Genomic DNA, 20438 nt, shown 5'->3' with positions numbered 1-20438 from the left:
GTAGTATAATTACTTGAAATTTGAATAAGTATATATTCTCTGCACTTGACAACCTACTATTTCAAGTTAAATTGCATTGATACCGTAAAAATTCGAGTGTGTATAACTTAAATCCAAAGGATAATTTTACAAGATTTTGGTTCTATTAAAAGCCTTTGTCTACGTCGCTACGCTTTCTTTACTCCTCAAATCTCGAGGAAATCGAAGAGCACGGAGAGCCTCATTGTGCATATTAAGACAGAAGACAATTCTTGAGTCAAAAGCAATTTGAGGCTCATATGTGGAGTAAACATCTCCAGTTGCCTTTGATACCAACCATCCATTTGCATGGTCCAATGTGGCATCAATTATACCATCTCGAATTGCTTTGGCTACAATGTTCTCAGCATCACCAACTGGATTTTCAAAATCCAATTTTAGTTTCTTGGCAATGTCAGCCAGTGAAATGCGAGTGTACGAGACACTGATGTTCCTGAGCCCTGTCCGAATGACATTACGCCTGAGTCTGATAATCAAGTTACTTGTTCTGTCTTGGCTGAATGTGCTGGAAAATTTCTCAGCTACTCTTCTGAGTAACTCTAGATCTCCAACGCGAAAAGCCTGCAAAGACAAATATTACAATAATCAGTTATAAAGTTCATAATATGTCAAGTTATTTATTTGCCAACATCTAACTCAACCTCAAAAGTTAGCTTACGAGGTGAGGATTGTCCTAGCCTATATAATAACACAACTCATTCCACCAACTAATGTGAGACTCAAACAAAACTAGCCCTCCCTCCATCCCATGCTGGTATTTGGAGAATGAACAGCATAATATGGAAGCCCACTACTAGGTAAACCAAGAATAGGAGTCTGGCTCTGATACAATGTAGAAAAAAAAAGCGTTGGGCCTATCTAACTAGATCCAAAAACGAACTCATGATGTGAGGATTATCCATGGCCATAGAAGGAGATAATAGTCCATTTTCTAATGCTTATCAATGTGCCACATTAAGCTAAAGCACAACTGATTTTCTGGTTTTTGGAGTATTTTTTCAGCTTAAAACTAAGCGTTTCAGTTTGATTATCCAATACTCACATTTGTCAGCTCAAAGTATGGTCTCAGTGCTTTTTCCATTCTTTTCTGTGTAAAAACAGTCCTCTGAGGGATCTCTCCAAGCAATAAATGGACTATAACAGCCCACTTATTGCATTGTATTTGGAAACCAACAGCAGTTGTTGGACCTTTCTGGGCAGCTTGAAGAAAATCTTTGGCATCTGTATACTCCAACTGAATTGTCTTTATCTTTCCCTGGTAGAAGAGGTATCTGCAATACTGTAAAGAAAATAAAGACAACACCAGTAAGAGAAACCATAGTGAGGACAAGGCATGTTACCTGCTACGACGTGTTAAAATATATTGATAGTGTGAAAGTTGTTTACATTGTTGGTGTATATATTAGTTATATTCATAAACAGTGCATACGCTCTGGAAAAACTGGTTTAGACAACATACCTGTTGGTTAGAAAGAGCTTCAACTTGGTGAGCCTTTGAACAAAATTTTTCTGCTTGATCATATAAGTTGTAGTGAAGGTAATTTCTCAACAACAGATTAAGAAGTGTTTCCTGCATAAGTTCATAATCAAGCCATAAGCTAGAACAATTTTCAGTATAGAACAAACACCAAAGACGTGATGCATTATTCACAAACCTGACTAAAATTATTATGGTGTACTGTTGCACTCCGGTATAGAGCAAGCAAGTTACTGTTGGTAAAGAGTTTCTATTAGATAGAACACAGTAGTAATAGCCAAAGAAAAAATTGAACGAACTTACCCTCGGATTTCAGCAAGATCACCAGCAAGTTCATAACTTAAAGAGTAGTAGAAGTAGAGTCTTGATGCAAGAACATCAGCAGTTATACTATTCATACTTTTTAGATGAACAATGCTTTCTGAGGAACAAGCCTTAGCCTTAAGGTAAAACGAATGCTCAGTAATTTCATGATGTTTAAGTAGAGATATCCTTATGAAAGTGAGACCCCGAGTAAAAGACACTCACCTCATTGTATTTCTTCTGATCAATCAGAAATATTAGAACAAGCAAGTAGCAAAAGATCTCGAATTCAGGCAACAGATGTTTGGATTCTGTTGCAGGCATTTCCACATCAACTTGAGTGTCATGCCTATCCTATGGTAAGAAGTATAACAATTCACAGAGCAGATACTGCATATCAATATGTAATACATGATACAAGTACATAGATATCCACTCATATTTGACAATAACTCTATCCTTGTCCTATCTCAGTGACATTAATACCAACACATGAAAACTATAACTGATGTATAGATTCCAAAGCACAAGACAAAAAAAAGATTGACGTATGAACGATGCGTTGAATCATAAAGCAAGATCGATAAATAAAAGAATGGTTGACTAGTAATTTACCTGAGGCAGGTATGAAGATAGCCGCTCATGGACCTCGGAATCAGGGGCAAGAACATAGTTCAGGAAAGCAGAGAGTAATGAAGCCTTTAGTTTGCTCCTGAGTTTCATGGTCAATCTCATAGCCCTGTATATCTTCCTCACTTCACTTTTATATGCTCCATTCTCAATCAGTGATACTACTTCCTTCAAATCTAAACCACCACATACACAAAAAAAAAAAAAGGCATGAAAAGAAATATACTTGCTAAAGGGGTAGTTCTTAAATTCTAGTTCCAAAAGAGTTAAAAATGCAAAACTTTAACTACCAAATTCAATTCAGCTAAAAATTAGGATAGAACTATCTATACTCGTATCTTATAAGAAAAAATGGACCTCTTGAACCCAGTAGCGGATCCAGAATTTTAAATATGGGGGTTCAAAATTTAAATAAGTAGACACACTAGCTAGTCGAAGGGGGTTCGACATCTACTTTATATACATAAAAAATTATTTTAACCATACATAAATAGTATAATTTTCCGCCGAAGGGGTTCGGATGAACACCCTCGGCATAAGGTGGGTCCGCCACTGCTTGGACCTAACTCAATCGTAAAAACTAGCTCATGAGGTGAGTATTGTCCTCCCACTACCGATATGGGACTCAACACGTTGCATGTACGCCTATGCCTACCAGCGTGAACAATATAATAGATATGTACCTGTAAACGAGCCATTTATCTATGTAGGAAGATATATAGATGAAAATACCTCGAAAGACAGAAGGATCTACTGAGAAGTCGTCATATACAAAAGGAGGTGACTGATGTTCAACCTTAACCTCTTGATCATTCATTTTAAAGAAAACCTGAGAAACCCATACAACAACCATTGCAATATAGAAAACAGATACTATAACAACTAGAAAGGCCATGGTTGATGTTGTCAGATACTGAAAAGCAAACTAAGCCTATATAGAGACAGAAAGAAGTAATTAAACTGATGTGTAATTATTAAATGGAAAAAGGTAAAAAGAAGGGAAAAGACTCATAAATATGCCTAAAAAATATCCTTCTTTTCGTCTAAAAATACCCTCAAGAATACCCCTAACATATTGAAAATGGCTCAAAAATACCTTCCCTCCATCTTTTGGTCTAAAAATACCATCAACCCAACTTTAATTGAATTGAATTTTTTTACTAATTAATTAATTATTTTATTTGTTCTAAAGGATTATTTTTTATTTATTCAAATTCTTAACATTAGCTCATCCTAAAAAAATTAAAATATTTAAGTCTAACTATATTTAAAATGAAAAATAAATTATTTATGTCATCAAACTTTTTAGTAACAGAGATTAAAGGAAAAACTTATCTGGAGTGGTTCGATGACTTGCTTTGGCTGTAAAGTATAAGACAATATTTATCCATTAACAATGAGGAGCTGATTTTGAAATTCGTTGATTGAGAATTAAGAAATCGCTTTCCTTTTGGTCAAGCAATGCATGGCTTCATCATCTTTTATACCAAAAAAAAAAAAACAAATTTATATCCCAAAAAAAAAGATATTATTATTAGTATCATTTATGAAGTTCAATAACTTATTATTTGATTAATTTTCTAAATCACGTTTTAATTTTTAAAATATGGAAATCGTGACTTGCAGCTTTTCTCTCTCCACCCCACCCCACCCTTTTTATTTTCATATTTGTGATGTTTTCTGCCGGACTAACCTTTCTTTTTTCATACTACACAACCACCATTCTGTTTGAATGAACTAGTTAGTCTTCCATTGACTTCTTTCTTAACAACAATAATAAAGGAATAGATGATTTGGAGACGAATTCATTTCTCTCCGAGCAGTGAAGTGCAGGATCAGGTGAGGGCGCTGGAGGAAGTTCCTTCCGTTGGACTTCTTTATTTTTGGAGTTATTTGGAAGCAGTTCCCCTGCTAATTCCAAAGCCGGTGAAGGGAAGGAAGCAAGCAATTCGGACAGAATGGATTCTCCTTCTTTTTCAGAAAAAGGTTCCAAGAGAACCTGGAGCTCGAACGAAGCCTAATTCCATCGATGAGCCATTCGAAAACGAATTTAGCGAGACTAATCTAATCTTATTCAACCTTAGATGGGAAAAACCAAATAAATGTAGTCAACGGAGCGCCCTTAGCTTTAATTAACCAGACTATGGCTACGGAGGGCGTCTTTTTTCTTCTGATTAGCAGTCTTCGACTCAGTACCGGACATTAGCCATCCCCTTTCCCTTAGATTTCAAGCACACTTGTGACGATCTCGCTTGGTGGTACCCCTCTCGATGATTGTTGACTCAACATTGATTTCGTGCTTGAGTTGGAGGGCTCTCCCTCCGTCCAAGGTAGAGGTTGTTTTGATAGATCAGCTCGATAAAAAGCAGATTGAAAAAAAGAAATTATGATAAAATAATACAAAAAGCATGACAAAACATTCTAAGAAAAAGAAAAGGAATAGTAACTCCAAAAAGTGCAGCTACAAAAGTCGAAGAACAAGCAACTACCGAAAAAATAGTACGACTACCGGACACTTGAAAATTAAAGGATAGCAAATTTTTCGCAAAAGTGAATGGTACAAACAAGAACTAGTTGGATAAAAACGGTAATGATTTTTTTTTTTTTAAAACTAAAACAGCAACACATTTAAACATGAAACCTATTATCAGAATCTAGAAGGGCAAGAGAAATTGCAAAATGAGACATTTGTTTAAACCAAGGGCAAAGTTTTAACATTCAAATATCGAATCACGGGGAAGTCTTTAAAAAGGCATCATCCTTGAGCATCTCATAATGATGCTGACCATAAACTTTTCAGAAGTCATCATCATCCTCTTCAGCTATGTGTTGAGCAAGTTCTTGTTCTTGCTGTTGTCTCTCTCTCCTCTTCTCAGCACTTTCTTTCTCCTTGTGGGAGTTTGGAGGAAATCGAAGAGCACGGACAGCCTCATTATGCATGTTAAGACAGAAAGCAATTCTCGAGTTGAAAGCAATTTGAGGCTCATTTGTGGAGTAAATATCTCCAGTCTCCTTTGATACCATCCATCCGTTAGCATGATCCAACGTGGCATCAATTGCACCATCTCGGATTGCTTTGGACACTATACTCTCAGCATCAGCAACAGGGTTTGGAGAATCCAGCCTCAGCTTTTTAGCAACATCAGTCAGAGAGATCCGAGAGTATGAGATACTGATGTTGCGTAGTCCAGTCCTGATGACATTATGCCGGAGTCTCACAATCAAATTGTTGGTTCGATCTGAACCAAAAGTGCTGGAGAACTTGTCGGCAACATTCCTAAATAACTCCAGATCTCCTATGCGAACAGCCTGAAAAACCGACAATATTAATCCATATAATTCAGGATTTGATAGGGAATCAATAAAAGGACCCACTGGGGAGGAGGAATGTCCTCCTAAGCAGGATCATAATGAATCACCTGTTGCCCCCCCCCCCCCCCCCATGACACATGAAACATAGATTCTTCAAAGAAAAATAAAAGAAAAAAAGGCCAGTCAACTTCTCCATACCAGACAGGTCTCATGATAGTTCACACACGTCTTTAGTATATTGGGCAAGTAAATGAAATCTCTTATGAAAGAATGCCTCATGCTACAAACAATGCATTCAAATTATACTCTGCAATATGCTACATATTGTTAGATATACATTTCTAGTCACATGTACACCTGAGTCTGCTTCTACGCAGATACGCAAAATAGATATCTCCAAAATATGTGATGTAATAACCCAAAAGGCGTGCAAAGAAATCTTGAGCTACCCTTTTTCCAAGATATAACAACTCCAATAAAGTCAACTTTGATACATAAGATCTCATAATATGACCCACAAAAACAAACTTTTGAAGTTTATTAGCGTCATACGTACATTTGTCAGCTCAAAGTATGGCCTTAGTGCTTTCTCCATGCCTTTCTGCATAAAAACAGTCCTTTCTGGAATCTCTCCAAGTAATAACCGGACAATAATAGCCCACTTATTGCATTGCACTCGGAAACCAAGAGCAGCCTGAGGAGCTTTGCGAGCAGCTTGAAGAAGAGATTCTTTAGCATCAGTGTACTCCAGCTGGATTGTTCTGATCTTTCCAAGGTAAAAGAGGTATCGGCAGAACTGAAAGATACGAGAAAGAAGGGACCTTAGTAAAGGAGGATCAATTTGCAAGAACAAACACTTTAAACAAATTCTTTGAGCAAATTACAACAATAAAAATTGAAAAGAGTAAGTGAACTAATCAATAACTACTAAAATCAGGTTGAGTTACCACTAAAATCAAGCCGCCTCAAAAGTTAAATGATCAATTAGCAAGAACAAACATTTTAGACATCTTTTGAGCAAATTATAACAATAAAAAAAAAAGAGCAAGTGAACTAGTCAATAACTGCTAAAATCAAGTAGCTACCACTAAAATCAAGCCACCTCAAAAGTTCAAGGAGTATCAATTAGCAAGAACAAACATTTGACAAATTCTTTGAGCAAATTACAGCAATAAAAAATGAAAAGAGCAAGTGAACTAGTCATTAACTGCTAAAATCAAGTTGAGCTACCACTAAAATCAAGCTACCTAAAAGTTAAAAAGTTGACATAGATCCTTGCACTGATCTCAAAGATGAAATATACTGATATCAATCTAGAATAAGCATTCCCAAAAATACAGCAGTTATCTATAAACCTAACACCATGGTGGAGATCAAGTATCAACAATAGTGAGAGGAATATCTAAGAAAAAACCATAATGCATCTTAAAAACAGATGAACACAGATGGAAAATTGCCTGCTGATTTGAATGAGCTTCAAAATGTGGGGCCTTTGACCTCAATTTCTCTGCTTGATCGTACAAGTTGTAGTGAAGATAATTCCGCAGTAGCAGATTAAGAAGTGTTTCCTGCACCCATAATCATTGTATCAGTAAAAACCACCATATATAGAATACAAAGAGGCACCCAAAGCTCCAAAATATTAACTAACCTGACCCAACTCATCACGGCGTAATGTTGCAATACGATGCAGTGCGAGGAGGTTACTGTTGGTAAATTACAAGTTCAATCACAGACAATCAGAAAGGTCAAAATGGAAGTATAAAGTAGGCTTATCAGAGAGACAGAGGTATAAAGTAGGCATAAGAGAGATGAGAATTAGCTCAGGAAAACCTGTTCTCCTGACATGGCGCAGATGTTACATGAGAGCTTCAACAATTTAGAACTGAGACTCACCCTCGAATTTCGGCAAGATCACCAGTAAGTTCATAACACAGAGAGTAGTAGAAGTAAAGCCTAGATGCTAATACATCAACAGTCCTCCTGTTCACAGTTTTTAGACGAGCAATGCTTGCTGAGGAGCACGTCTTAGCCTGAAAGTAGACCAGGAATATTTTGTAATTCCATGAAAGCAAAAACTTAACATGAAAAAAGGTAATATGAAATAGAACATGTAACTTTATTCCACCTCATTGTATTTCTTATGATCAATTAAGAATATCAAAACAAGCAAGTAGCAATAGATCTCAAGCTCTGGCAAATGATTCTTGACTGGTGCCGGAGTTCCGGATGGTGCAGTATCAACTTCCATATCATGTTCATCTTCCTGTAAGAAAGAAAATAATTTAAAGCAAAGAACCAATAGGTAACCTCATCACATACACCACTCTACCATTTCCAAAATGTTCCCATCAGAACCTCATTTACTGTTTCACTTGCTGCTAAGGAGAAATATCAAGGGTATTCTGAACTCTGTGAACCCAAATGAAAGTTAAGTGCATACAATAATTCCACCAACCTCCAGACAAATTTCAAGCAATGCTCCACAAGTCCTGCAGGTGACTTTGGTGCATAGGATAGACAATAACTACTACTACTTCTAGTTCTCAATGCCAAACTAGTTAGTATCGGCTATATGATACCTCAATAACTATTTTTCTTAAAATGGAGCAGTTTCATTCAATACCTAATAATTTGGTTCTTTCTATTCGCTTTTGAGACAAGTCCAATAATTTGGTAAGACTAGAGGTTCTCTCCTCTATATTTTTTACTGACATACATATCTTGCTGAACAAAAGAGCACTGTTTTAAGGATAATATACAACATGAAACTCCTAGACTGAAAAAAAAAAAAACAGAGATTGCAAAACATGGCCAGAAAGGCCAATCCCGTGTGTAGCCACATAATTGCATTACCTCGGTTAGCTCAGGATTTAGAGGAGATAAGTCCATTGATAATTTTGAATATTTACACATCAATGGTGGCTTATTCATGATCGTAGAGAGATATCTTACGCTTCAAAAAAAATACATAATGCTTAAAGATAGCACAAATGGAGAAGACATATCATTTCATATCTGAGCCAGGTAAATCTAGCATTATAATCATATCATTTGCTCTCATTTCCAAACAGTGCCTTTAAAGTCCATTTTAACTCTCTGGAAGTTTCAAAGATTACCTTGGGTAGGAAGGAAGATAGCCGGGAATGCACCTCGGATCCAGGCACTAGAACATAATTGAGGAAAGCAAATAGTGAAGATGCATTTAGCTTCTTCCTCAGTACCATAGTCAGCCTCACAGCTCTCGAAATCCTCCGCACCTCACGAGCATATGCTCCAGTCTCAATCAACGATGCTATCTCCTTCAAATCTGAGAAAACACCCAAAAAAAAACCTTAAATAAACTCCACATTTGATTATCTTACTTCCGAAACCCCACTCAGATCTATCAAATTAGAAATTTCCTCCCAAAAAAAACCCCAACACCCAAAACCCTAAAATTGATCTATCAAAATAAGCATACCCAAACGATAAAAACAAGAGATTAGATCGATAAAGACGATATGACATAAATTACAGATGGATTGAACTTACGCTGGAAAACAGAAGGGTCAACAGATGAAACGGAATTGGAAGGAGGTGCTTGCTCCGCCATCTCCACATCTTGAGTCATCTTTCTTGCAGAAGAAATCGATAAAGAAAGTATCAACAATGTTCAATTCAGCGAGTCGATGCTCTGATAAACCTCACAACACACCGCAAACCCTCTTTTTGACTATTTTGCCCATGCTCCTCTTTTTTATTTTCGTTTTAACTCTCTCTATTTCTTGCTGCTTACGTTAGATTGTGTGTCTAGTGAAAAGGTTAAAACAAAGATAAAAGAAAATAATAGGTAGTATTGATATTTGATTTATGGTACCAAATTATTGAAATCAAATTTTGAAAATACTACACCAAAGTATCGAAGGTCCTCTCTAAAGATTCAATGTTTGCCTTATGTTTGTTGTAACAATTGTCATGTCATGTGTGAACAATAATAATAAAAAAATTGTATTAATATATTATGCCTAAGTATTTTCTTAGAATATATAATAACTAATAGACCTAATTAAATTCATCAAGATAACACTAGTGAATGATTTAAATGTCTTGATTGACTTATGACACCAAATTTGTAATGCTAGGGCTTGAGAATGTAGATCTACTTTTTTTATGTGTTTTTTTAAACGCTAACTAACATGTTAAATGTTGAACAAATTATAAATATATTTTGTCAAAAAAAAAAAAATTTAGCACATAATAATCTCCTCCTGCCTATCTCTCCCATTTATGCCTTCGGCTATTACTGGCTGGCAAGGCTTGGCCCAATATTAGATTTATTTGAAAACTATCAAGGTTTTTTTGATGCAATAGAAGCTTTTAATGCAATATCTAATGGTGAAGACGTTATCTCTAACTCACTAAAGGCACGGGAAACAAAGAGAAGATGTGTACGAACGAGAGTTGTTGAAATTAGCATTTTGGAAGATCAATCGACCAAAATAAGCATGAGCATCGCAATTGGATTGGATATTCCCTCAATTTCCTAGAAGGGGTTTAATGGCGACCGGACTCCTCTTCTCTGGAAGTCTAATGACTTGGGGGACATTGATTCCCTGGATTATCTGGCTTTCTTTTTCCTTCAACCAGCCACTCTTTTACCTAATTACCATATCAAAAGGAGTAAAAACTTAAAAAAGCATAAATATGAACGGGTATAAGTACTCCTCAGTTCTTTATTTGGTTACAAAATATGGATAACTTATTCCAGAATTAATAATTATGACTGGAATAAGTTATTCCTACTTGTGCGTGGAATACTAATACTGAATTAACTTATATCGGAATAAAATGTAAAATAACAAAAGTACCCTCTTAAACCTTCTTTTATACATCACTTTTGCATTCATTTATATTCAAATAATTTTTAATACCATTTATAATAACCTTCACTATTCATTATTTTTATAAAATAATATATTTTTTCATTAAAAAATTACACTATATAAATATATTATTTATTTATGAGTATATTATACGTTGAATTTATTTAACTAATTCTTATGTTTATTTATATTTTGATCTCTCTTAAAATGTTCACTCCATGTTGAATTATGTATTTTTAATTAAATAGTCATTAAATCACTTGAAATTTATATTTATATATCAATTAAGATAAAGATAACCTTAACATTTTACAATATAGAAGTGATATATGCTTAAATGAAGTGACATCAACAATTAAATCTCTTTTACTTTAATAAACTTATAAGATAAAAATTTTATTTTTAAGTTAAATAAAATTGAAGTTTTATATTTAAAAACACATGGCACAATCATGATAATGCACACACAAAAATATTTAAGCTAAAAAAATAAAAAATTTATTTTTAAGAATGAATAACTACAGCTAGCAAAGAAAGTATAAAAAACTAAATAAGATGGAGAGTATTTTTGTAAATAAACAACTTATTCTTAGAAATTATACAATACATATTATTTTGTATATGACAAACCAAATTGTCAATAAAAACTAATCCCAGTATAACTTATGACATCATAACTAAACGGACCTAAAAGTAATACAGCTAATTTGAAACAGAGGAAGTATTGTTTCATTGCCTCTCGAAGAACAATAAGAACATATATTTCCATCTAACAGAGATATCAATAGACATTACACATAATGTTAACGTATTGAATTACAAACAAATTGACGAGGAGACTAGGCATATGCACCACCAGTTTCGAGGTCACCAGGAAATCCTGAATATTCAAAAGAATGAATGTCATACCAAACACTTGTCGTATTCTGCTTATCAAGATCGCTGAATGAGGGAGTGGCTGACATGGTAAAAGAAAAAATCAGCCTAAGTTGTACTGTATATCAGATTATTTGCTCTGCTCAAAATGTAGAAACTAAATTTGGAAGCACGTTATATCATTTCAACAACTTAGCGTTGAGTTTCCGAGCTGTGGTCTGGCTTCATGTTCGCACTGTCACCAAAGACTGGGTATTTCCCTTGACCATCCCTCCTACCAAGATCAGGTCTTCTAGCTTGAGCATTACCCATAGGTAAACCTCTAGGATCTGAAGCACTAGAGTTCCTTCCAGAATTGAACTGCTCGCTTTTCTTGTACCTATTCTGTGTGGCAACATTGTTCTCGTTGCCCGGGGTCCTGTCTGCCTGCGGAGAGCTAAAAATACCAAAACCAGACGATGGAGAACTTCGACCACTAGACTGAGAAGAATGTTGCTCGGGAGACTTCCTCGGGAATTGAGATCCAAGGTCTCTAGTATGTGACAAAGTACTCCGGTCCAATGGTACTTGCCTTCCTATATCAGATATGGTGTCCGCCAACTTTGTACTCCTCGAACTTGGGTCTCTTCTATACCTGTTTTCTTCCCCTGACGGACCCTGCAATGTGTTTCCTGATTCTCTTCTGAAACTTCTTTGCCCTCCAGACAAAGGCACAGTTGTTTCGGTTCGAGAAGAATCATGCGCACGTCTAACGCTTGCAAAATCTGCTCTGGCGTTATCAATATCTTCATCAGTCATTGCTTCCACACAGCTATCATCGTCACTTTCAATGCTAGATTCAGAAGTATCACAATTTTGCTTCGATTGTAAAAAACTTTCAGGTGCTACTGATGCTGATTCGTTACAATCCTCTGCAGAGATGGCAGTCTTGTATTCTTTTGACGCTTTCTTTCCAGAGCCTTTCTTTGATGGACCAAACTTAACATGCCTGACAACAATATATGCCTGTTTTTTCTCCACTCTTGGTCCACTTTCAACATACGCAACATCTTCAATCTAAAGAAAACAACACGCATCCCGTGCACAGCACAAAATAACAAAACAACAATTAACAATAGCTTCGCACAGGATGCTACAAACAGAATACCAGTATATCATACCAGAGGAGAGAAACGTGATAGCACTGCTCCCAAATCCTCTCCTCCATCGCCCATGGACATGGCTGTACACTGTTCAGGAACACAAACGATCATAATTGATTATATTTGCAGGGTTCATTTGATAAATGGAGAACCAAATATACATTATCTGCTTTAGAAAAAAACATTGCAGACAATAAATCCTCAAGAATCAATGTCACATTTGAAAAAACATGCCCTTGCTGCCAAAATACCCTCCAAAACTGGTTTAGATTTTTCAGAATGTAACAAATACAATTTTATTGAACTTTCTCGAAGCCAAGCTTCAGGTAAACAGCAGAAGACCCACATTCAGGTTGCTTATTATGCACCCTAGTTTTCCAAATATGCATGCCACAGCAGACTGGCTCAGCTCCATAATGATCGTCACAGAAGATATCATATAGAAAAGAGTACTCCCTCTGTCCTAAATACTTGTCATTTTAGAAAACCAAGATATAATTAGTTGTTTGTTTCCACATTTACCCTTAGTCATAAAAATGGAGAGATATTAATATGGCACAAAAGAAAGAAGTACTAAATTAATAGGAATAATAAATAAGGATAATTTAGTTAAAATACCTTCTACTTAATGTTTTTCTCAAGGGGTGTGAAAAAAAAAATGACAAGTATTCAGGAACGGAGGGCGTAGTGAAACAAGCATCTACCCAAAAGCGCCTTTAATATATTTCCGGAAAATCCAAGAAACATATGCAAGTAGATTGAGTTAAAGTCAGCAAAATTCAAATGCATGTAGTGCCAAACCAGCCTGTCAACCTTAAAAACATGCACAAAAAAGGATATCTTAAAGCATGTGATGGTCTTCAAATTTCGATCTCTAAGTTTAGCAATTGATTATCTTCAAGCTTTTACCTCGTCAATTAAATGAGATCTTCTATCTTTTGTGAGCCACCAAGAATATGTTGAAGCCCGAGTGAGAATGAGGAGATATTTTCCTCATTTGTCCTTTTTTAATGAGTTAAAATTGATCATTTAACAAGACATCATTTCATGTTTTCTGATAATCGACAAATTCTGAGGGTCGGTGGAGCACGTTTAGAAACTAGGTAGATAATGGGTCGTCCCTCTACACACATCACATGTCGCACTCTTACTGCTAGACCAAAGCCCTGGGGCCAAAAAAAAAAAAAAAAGACCCTCTCTTTTTTTTTGCAATTGTTTCTTAAAACAGAGGATAACATGATGCAAAAGAAAATTTTGAACATACATGCAGCCAAACAAGAAAACACAACATTGAGAGGCTTTTTTCCTGCGTGTCTGTCCTTTTTGTTTGTTTTATTTGGGTGAGAATTTTAAAGGCTAAGTAAGTACCTTCACCCGATAGCCACGCTCCATCATTCGTTTAACTGTATCTGCTTTAATTTGCAAGTCTTTTTTTTCCTGCAATAGAGGAGAGAGATCCCAAAATTAGTTTCAATGCATCGTAATTGAGATCCCAAACCCCACTTGTGAGTTTACACTGGATATGTTGTTTTGTTGTTGCATCGTAACTAAGAACTGCAGAATCTCAAACAATATTTATTTTTTTTATAACAAAATCTCAAAACAATTTTCAACTATGTGGTGTGCTTCCATGGTTTTATATTCCTCAAAAGGTGAGTATCCTCTTTAAGTTTCTTCTATTCAAGTAATCAACTACCCAAAACCAATCAGCTTAGTCATTGATTCAATAAGAAATACCAATTTTTTGTGCAGACTTTGACAAAAGTCTTAGTTCTATTTTAGTTGGTCATGCGCAAGGAACTGGATCTGAAAAATCAAGATAGCTCAGAGGAATGCTATAAAAGGAGGAAAACAAGCAAGAGACTTACAATTTTACCAACAAATCGGACTTCTTTACAATCTCCCTTCTTCAAAGTTAACTCAGACTGCAAAATATTACAAGAAAAATCAAGTGTTGAAAAATAATTAATTGAAACAGAGGCAAAGGGATTCCTAACCACTGCACAGTGCCCCTTTACATCTGATTTTTATGCATGCCAGTTTTATTTGATTCTTGCTTATTATCTCAAGGCAAACAAAACACTGCCAGAGCATCGAAAAGGAAAAACCATTTATGCAAAGGACATGCATGATTAAAATGCCTGCTTTTAACAAATATAAACATACATCAAGTATGAATATCATCAATAAAGATGCACTAGCTGAACAAGCGGATTCAAGCCTCAATTCTTAAGGTCACGTAACTTTAAAGAATTAGCTTGAAAAAAAAAAGGAGGTAGCTTCATTGATCTCGACTCCATCAGACTTTTCCAAAGTCGACCTTCAACTAGACATGGTAGGCTTTCAAGCTTAAACAATTTTAACTTCACTATTAATACCAGATTCATATGATGTTAAAGCTAACGATTGAAACAGATACAACACAAAACGCCAATTAACTGATGCTAGCAACAGTGCAAAAACACAGGCATTATGAATGGAGAACGTACCTTGCTTTTTTTAGCACTCTCCTTCAATTGTTTTTGATATTTTTCTTTGTGGTAGTCCATAATTCTGCAAACAGGTGGTTTGCTGCTCCGTGCCACCTGCAAAATCACAAAACCCAAATTAGAATACAGCATCTCAGATGGAACCACATATTATTAATTGATTCTGCCTTATCGGGGTAATCATATTATACACCTATTAGATCCCTTCCCTTCTCTCTTCCCTACTAATGTTGGATTGAACATATAAGAGGAAGCGAAGACGGTACAGAGAATTGCAGAAAAATAGATCAGCAACGCCATTTTTTCCCGACAATTAAGGTCCAGGCACATCTTTTGGCAAGAGAAGTGGTAACATTAGAGACCACATTCGAAGTATCTTCAATCTGGAATAAAGAAACGAGCTCGCTTTTACAAACTTTCTTTTTCCTTATTTGACCTCCCATTTGGTATATAGTAAAGAACACTAATGAAAATTTGAGTATTCTTTTTTGAAACTGGCAGCTTTGAAAAATTGATTAATTCACATTTTGCTTTCTTGTCTTGCCAGAATATAGGGGGAAGCATACAACTTCCAGTAACAGAAGTAGGTAAGTCCTCCTTATCCTAATTTTGTAAGTTTCAGTAACCAAAGATGACGTACTAGATCTTCAAACAGCTCATCTTCACATATCAATATTACATCAAATTGGTTGTAAGACTACTCTTAAAGGCTTGTGTTAAAATAAGACTACCTTTTCAATATAATCTTCTCCTAGTAGCAAGAAAGCCAACAAAATATTTTAGTATACATTTCTTTCAAAAACAATAAGTTCTTTGTTTTTCTACAAACTGGACATCTTTACACTCAAATCTTCTCTTAACAATCATCCTATTCAGTCCATGAACAGATATCATTCACATTTCGCCAATGACCTATGTACACAAGACCCCAAAATTGCAACAGAAACAAATTAATAGGAGATTTCGAATCATGGAGTTTTTAGTGTCTATTGCAGATGAGTTGACAACAAAACCAAAATAAAGTCCACCACATTGATATATTCAGTTCTTTGTGATTTTTCTTGTTAGCGACACTTAAAGGCATATTGAGCTGCTTTGACGTGAATCACAAATGGTGAGTACAGAATTGAATAATACAATACATGAAATGAAGAGTGCAGAATTCAGGAAAGGAAAGAATGATCTAGGGACCAACTGTCCTATCAACAAGAAACGAGCAAGATCAATATGACAGACTTGCTCAGTCATCACCATACCAAGGTAACAAGGTCTTCAACAAGAAAGTTTATTTTCCTCACTGTGTTTTCATGTTATAATAAGCACTAATTTGATGTTTGTGTTAGTTTATCCTAGTACGCTTTCGTATCAGTAGTATCGCTCTTGTTACTGTACCGATTTTATGATTTTACTTTATTTTTAAACTCCAGACCCCACGATGTGGGATTTCACTGGGTTGTTGTTGTTACTTTATTTTTAAACTGGTAACATGTAATGAGTCTCATGATTGGCACTTCTTTACCTCCACCAAATCAAGGTTGAGACTTCTTGCAAGTTCCAAAGCTTCACGTATTGACACTATGCGATGACCTGCAAAAATGCAAAGTATGAAACCTGAAAGGAACAAAAACTGTATCATATAATAGCAATTAATACAACATTGAATTTTGAGACATGAGTATAACAGTTCGAACATTGCGAACTGCTTGACTTAAACCCATAGTACTAAAGCTCCCTTATTATATTTTTAAACAGAATTTAAGGCAGAGTAATACAAGAAAAGTGTACAACGAAACGGCCATGAACATATCATTGAATGTCTTCGGATAACTAGGTCACAGGGTTGTTTGACACAGAAATCTAGGCAAAGCAAAAGTATTCTGAGGTTTTTGTGCAGCTCAGAATTTTGATTTTTTTTCTTTTGTGAATAGGTTAGAATTGATTTTCTACTAAGATTTAGACCCATTTCAATCTTTTTAAGATTCGGCTTTACAGTTCAAATTTCAGATTCATATGATTACTGGTTTTGTAATTCGTAGAGTTCAGGAATAGAGCATCTCAAACTTGATGAATGGAGTCCTTAGCTTGGTCCAGAACTTCAAAAGCAACAATGCTTTGAATACTATATATAATGCCTGTTATGTATTAGAGCATTCAACAATTTTGCAACACAATTTAATATTTTCTGTGACGCATAAAAAATTGTTCAAATGTTCATTAAGCTTTCTACCTTCTCCACATGTTAACCCAGCACCAAACTCTTGCTGATATCTTGGTTCTCTGCTAAAATGCTTTGCTATGTTTTCAGCCACGGCAATTAAGAAAATAAAGCAACTAAAGTGTTCCTTTTGAATCTGTTCCATTTATCACAACAAACAAGTGGTCAAACGATTATATCCTGCTTAATTCACAATCACACGCAACTTCCTGTTCCATTAAGCAACTGTAGTCATAACATACCAAAATGAGTATTCTAGTTATGGATATGACGGTAAAATATTCCTACCCCAAAGATCTTTGTCGCTTTTATTAGGATTTTGAGTTTTCCAAAGAGACTGTTTCTCTAGATTGCATCTGATATGACAACCATATTGAAATTTGGAAATCAAATTCCAGGAAAAATCATGTTCAATACTATGACGAACTTAGCGTCGTAAAAAATTCGACCTTCCTTCTTCATGAAACAAATAGAAAACAACAACAACGACTAATGCAAAAAAAAATAAAAATGAAGTTCATTATAAAATCACCTTCGTCAACGACAAGCCTAACAACATCTGCGGTGATTTCACGATTCAATCTAGGACCACTGGTATCCTTCTCTTCCTTCCTCGTCTTCGCCTGCCAAACCAATTACACCGATAACTTACACGCAAGATTCGTGTGCGTATCGATTGACATAAAATAACTACATGATCTTGACTGTTTAGGTACCTGTACAGGTGCAGCGAAACACCTGACACTTTTTGAAAATTCGAACGGACTCTTCGGGATAGTTAAGCTAGAGTTACTGAGAACTCGAACTAAAGGTTGTGAAGCACTGGCAATGAGCGAATTGGAACCATGAGGGTATTGGAAATAACACCTTTTCAGATGAATTGATAGGGTTTTGATCTTCGAATTCTTCACTCTACACCAAAACGCCATTGTTGTACTTTCACGTACTCTCTAGCCCTAGCTCCGAGACCTTGCCATTGGAGGATCCGAAATATTCTTGTAGATATGACAATTATATAATTGGGCCTCATAAAATCCATTCATCTGAATTCAATTTTTGGGCTTCTAGTTGGGCCTTCTGAAGTCAATTTATCTGAACTCAATGTCGGATCAAAATTTCATGGAGCTAATTCTATTTTGATAGTCCTATTTAACTAATACGCTTTGCTATTTTATTTTGCACGAATGTTCGGTATTAGTTAATTTAAGATAAAAGTGCATCGTGTTTTTTCGCTGCTTCTCTTTTTGCTTCTACATGCAGAAACACACGTAACTGAAATTTTAACCAATTTTTTCATGTAATCAGTCGTAATGGCTATTTTTAAAACCATATAAACTAAAAAAAAAAATGTTATTTAAAGTTCTTTTTAACATATGCCTACACTTTCCCAAAATCTTGTCATTGGTTACCAATTATATTTGTATTCATGTGATAAATCATGTCAATTGCATGTGTGATGTCGAATAATTTATTAATCATGTTGATTACAGCCCGATAAATTCGTAGTCTTACTTTTTCACAAATACATGCACATGTCAGTACGGGCCCAATATATATTACTTTTTTTATTAATTTATGTGACACAAATAAAAGTTGGAGTCAAATAATTTTAAAATATTTTAATTTGTTAATTATTATAATTTATTGTATCTTTTGTGTGATTTTCACATAATATATATTGCTCCTTTCATCCCAATTTATGGAGCACATATGAAATTTCGAGAGTCGATCCAAATTTCATGTCTTTTTCATAGATGTTTCATGTTGTTAGTTATTGTGACTTATAGTACTTTTGACGTAATTTAAAGGACCAAGAATACCCCAACGTATTAAAAATGGCTCAAAAATACTCACTTTCACCTTTTGGTTCAGAATACCCCTAACGTATTGAAAATGGCTCAAAAATATCCTCCCCTCCACCTTTTGGTCTAAAAATACCCTCCACCTTTGTTTTTGGTTCATAGATACTCCTCTTTCCATCTTTTGATCTAAAATTACTCTCAAACCAAATTTAATTAAATTGAGTTCTTTTAGTAATTAGTTAATTTTTTTATTTGTTCTAAAATATAATTTTTTATTTATTCAAATTCTTAATATTAGCTCATCCCAGAATATTTAAGTCTAACGTAAAATAAAATAAGAAATTTATTGTGTAAAAATGAAGCATAAAATTCTTATTCTTATTATTAAAATAACACAATAAATCAGAAAGATGATCTCTACAATTTGTCTGTTTCATGATGCGGATCCAAATGGACGTTAGTTATGAAATGTACGAGTATGTAATATGGTCGAATAAAACATGCATCAAGGTAGAATAATATCAGTTCAGACATCTCAAATCAGAAAGATGAGAAACTGAATCAGGATGTTATAAGTCTAAAGCAAGAGTGAGGTTTAAATAGAGACCAATCATATATAATCCAATCCAATCCAATCAAAGTACTATCAAGACCTATATGGATTTTCTCTTATCCGACAACAATCACTTATGAACCAACGATCGTACAATAAGCTCGTTGTTGTTGCCACAACCGTCCAATATTTTGCCAGGGTAAAAAACAAATCAACCAATCATGGATCCAACAATCAATCAAGTCCTATCATGTCAGGACAATAAAATAAGGAAACATCTGACTTAACGGTTCAATCCTCTCCTACATTTGGCAACATAGTTATTGAGTTCAAGTTGTTACTTACTCTTATCCAATTTGTTGCTCGATACTCCTCCCAAGACTTAATGCTCACAAGACAATCAATTCCAATCAACTAATCAATAAGTCTCATATGGACTCTTATCAGTTCATCAGTTCTATCCCATCAATCCTTTCAACCAATCAATATCTTAATTATTCCCAATCATTCATTTAAGAGTAGTTGGGACGATCATTTGACAACATTCAGTTGAGACCATTCAATTGGGTTCAATTATGAAAGTATAAAGGACTATCAAGTTTCATCAAGGCTATCATCATGCTCACATCTCAATCACAATCATATATTCACAAGTTTAAGGTTCTAGACTCAATCTTTAGGCATATGCATCCAATATTACTTAAAATACGATTAAGGTTTTGAAATAAGTAGTTT

General features: G+C 35.0%; 3 protein-coding genes across 5 annotated transcripts; all 3 read right to left on the bottom strand.

Moving 5' to 3' along the window:
• Nucleotides 1–51: 51 nt before the first annotated feature.
• LOC129884441 (probable 26S proteasome non-ATPase regulatory subunit 3) lies at nucleotides 52–3351 on the bottom strand. Its single transcript, XM_055958737.1, has 8 exons — nucleotides 3182–3351; nucleotides 2435–2625; nucleotides 2045–2173; nucleotides 1820–1956; nucleotides 1695–1749; nucleotides 1499–1609; nucleotides 1082–1318; nucleotides 52–600 (listed from the first exon to the last, which is right to left on the bottom strand). The coding sequence occupies exons 1-8, from the start codon at nucleotides 3342–3344 to the stop codon at nucleotides 160–162; spliced, it is 1464 nt and encodes a 487-aa protein (XP_055814712.1). The 5' UTR covers nucleotides 3345–3351; the 3' UTR covers nucleotides 52–159.
• Nucleotides 3352–4965: 1614 nt separating this feature from the next.
• On the bottom strand, nucleotides 4966–9551 carry LOC129885302 (probable 26S proteasome non-ATPase regulatory subunit 3). The gene is made up of 8 exons (XM_055959534.1): nucleotides 9296–9551; nucleotides 8881–9071; nucleotides 7890–8027; nucleotides 7658–7794; nucleotides 7413–7467; nucleotides 7219–7329; nucleotides 6318–6557; nucleotides 4966–5758 (listed from the first exon to the last, which is right to left on the bottom strand). The coding sequence occupies exons 1-8, from the start codon at nucleotides 9372–9374 to the stop codon at nucleotides 5246–5248; spliced, it is 1464 nt and encodes a 487-aa protein (XP_055815509.1). The 5' UTR covers nucleotides 9375–9551; the 3' UTR covers nucleotides 4966–5245.
• Nucleotides 9552–11162: 1611 nt separating this feature from the next.
• Nucleotides 11163–18322, bottom strand: LOC129885301 (translation initiation factor IF3-1, mitochondrial). Of its 3 annotated transcripts, none has more exons than XM_055959531.1 (8): nucleotides 18065–18322; nucleotides 17881–17971; nucleotides 16653–16744; nucleotides 15134–15229; nucleotides 14513–14569; nucleotides 14013–14081; nucleotides 12663–12731; nucleotides 11163–12558 (listed from the first exon to the last, which is right to left on the bottom strand). In XM_055959531.1, exons 1-8 carry the CDS (start codon nucleotides 18275–18277, stop codon nucleotides 11695–11697), a joined length of 1551 nt encoding a protein of 516 aa, XP_055815506.1. In that variant the 5' UTR covers nucleotides 18278–18322; the 3' UTR covers nucleotides 11163–11694. The 3 variants fall into 3 exon arrangements, with proteins under 3 accessions (XP_055815506.1, XP_055815507.1, XP_055815508.1); XM_055959532.1 differs by having other exon boundaries at nucleotides 16653–16720; XM_055959533.1 differs by lacking the exons at nucleotides 17881–17971; nucleotides 18065–18322 and adding an exon at nucleotides 17361–17508 and having other exon boundaries at nucleotides 16653–16720.
• Nucleotides 18323–20438: the final 2116 nt, after the last annotated feature.

This window comes from Solanum dulcamara, chromosome 4 (assembly GCF_947179165.1).
Source record: "Solanum dulcamara chromosome 4, daSolDulc1.2, whole genome shotgun sequence".
Classification (NCBI taxonomy): domain Eukaryota; kingdom Viridiplantae; phylum Streptophyta; class Magnoliopsida; order Solanales; family Solanaceae; genus Solanum; species Solanum dulcamara.
This window is presented reverse-complemented; position numbering and strand designations above follow the sequence as displayed.

Coding starts and splice junctions, on each gene's coding strand:
- LOC129884441 (XM_055958737.1), bottom strand. CDS start 3,344: ATGGCCTTTCTAGTTGTTATAGTATCTGTTTTCTATATTGCAATGGTT. Junction 2,174..2,434: donor TATCTTCATACCTGCCTCAG/GTAAATTACTAG, acceptor TTCTTACCATAG/GATAGGCATGACACTCAAGT. Junction 1,319..1,498: donor AAGCTCTTTCTAACCAACAG/GTATGTTGTCTA, acceptor TTTTCTTTACAG/TATTGCAGATACCTCTTCTA.
- LOC129885302 (XM_055959534.1), bottom strand. CDS start 9,374: ATGACTCAAGATGTGGAGATGGCGGAGCAAGCACCTCCTTCCAATTCC. Junction 7,468..7,657: donor GATCTTGCCGAAATTCGAGG/GTGAGTCTCAGT, acceptor ATTTACCAACAG/TAACCTCCTCGCACTGCATC. Junction 6,558..7,218: donor AAGCTCATTCAAATCAGCAG/GCAATTTTCCAT, acceptor CGTATCTTTCAG/TTCTGCCGATACCTCTTTTA.
- LOC129885301 (XM_055959531.1), bottom strand. CDS start 18,277: ATGGCGTTTTGGTGTAGAGTGAAGAATTCGAAGATCAAAACCCTATCA. Junction 15,230..16,652: donor TCAACCTTGATTTGGTGGAG/GTAAAGAAGTGC, acceptor GTGATTTTGCAG/GTGGCACGGAGCAGCAAACC. Junction 14,082..14,512: donor TCCGATTTGTTGGTAAAATT/GTAAGTCTCTTG, acceptor CCTCTATTGCAG/GAAAAAAAAGACTTGCAAAT.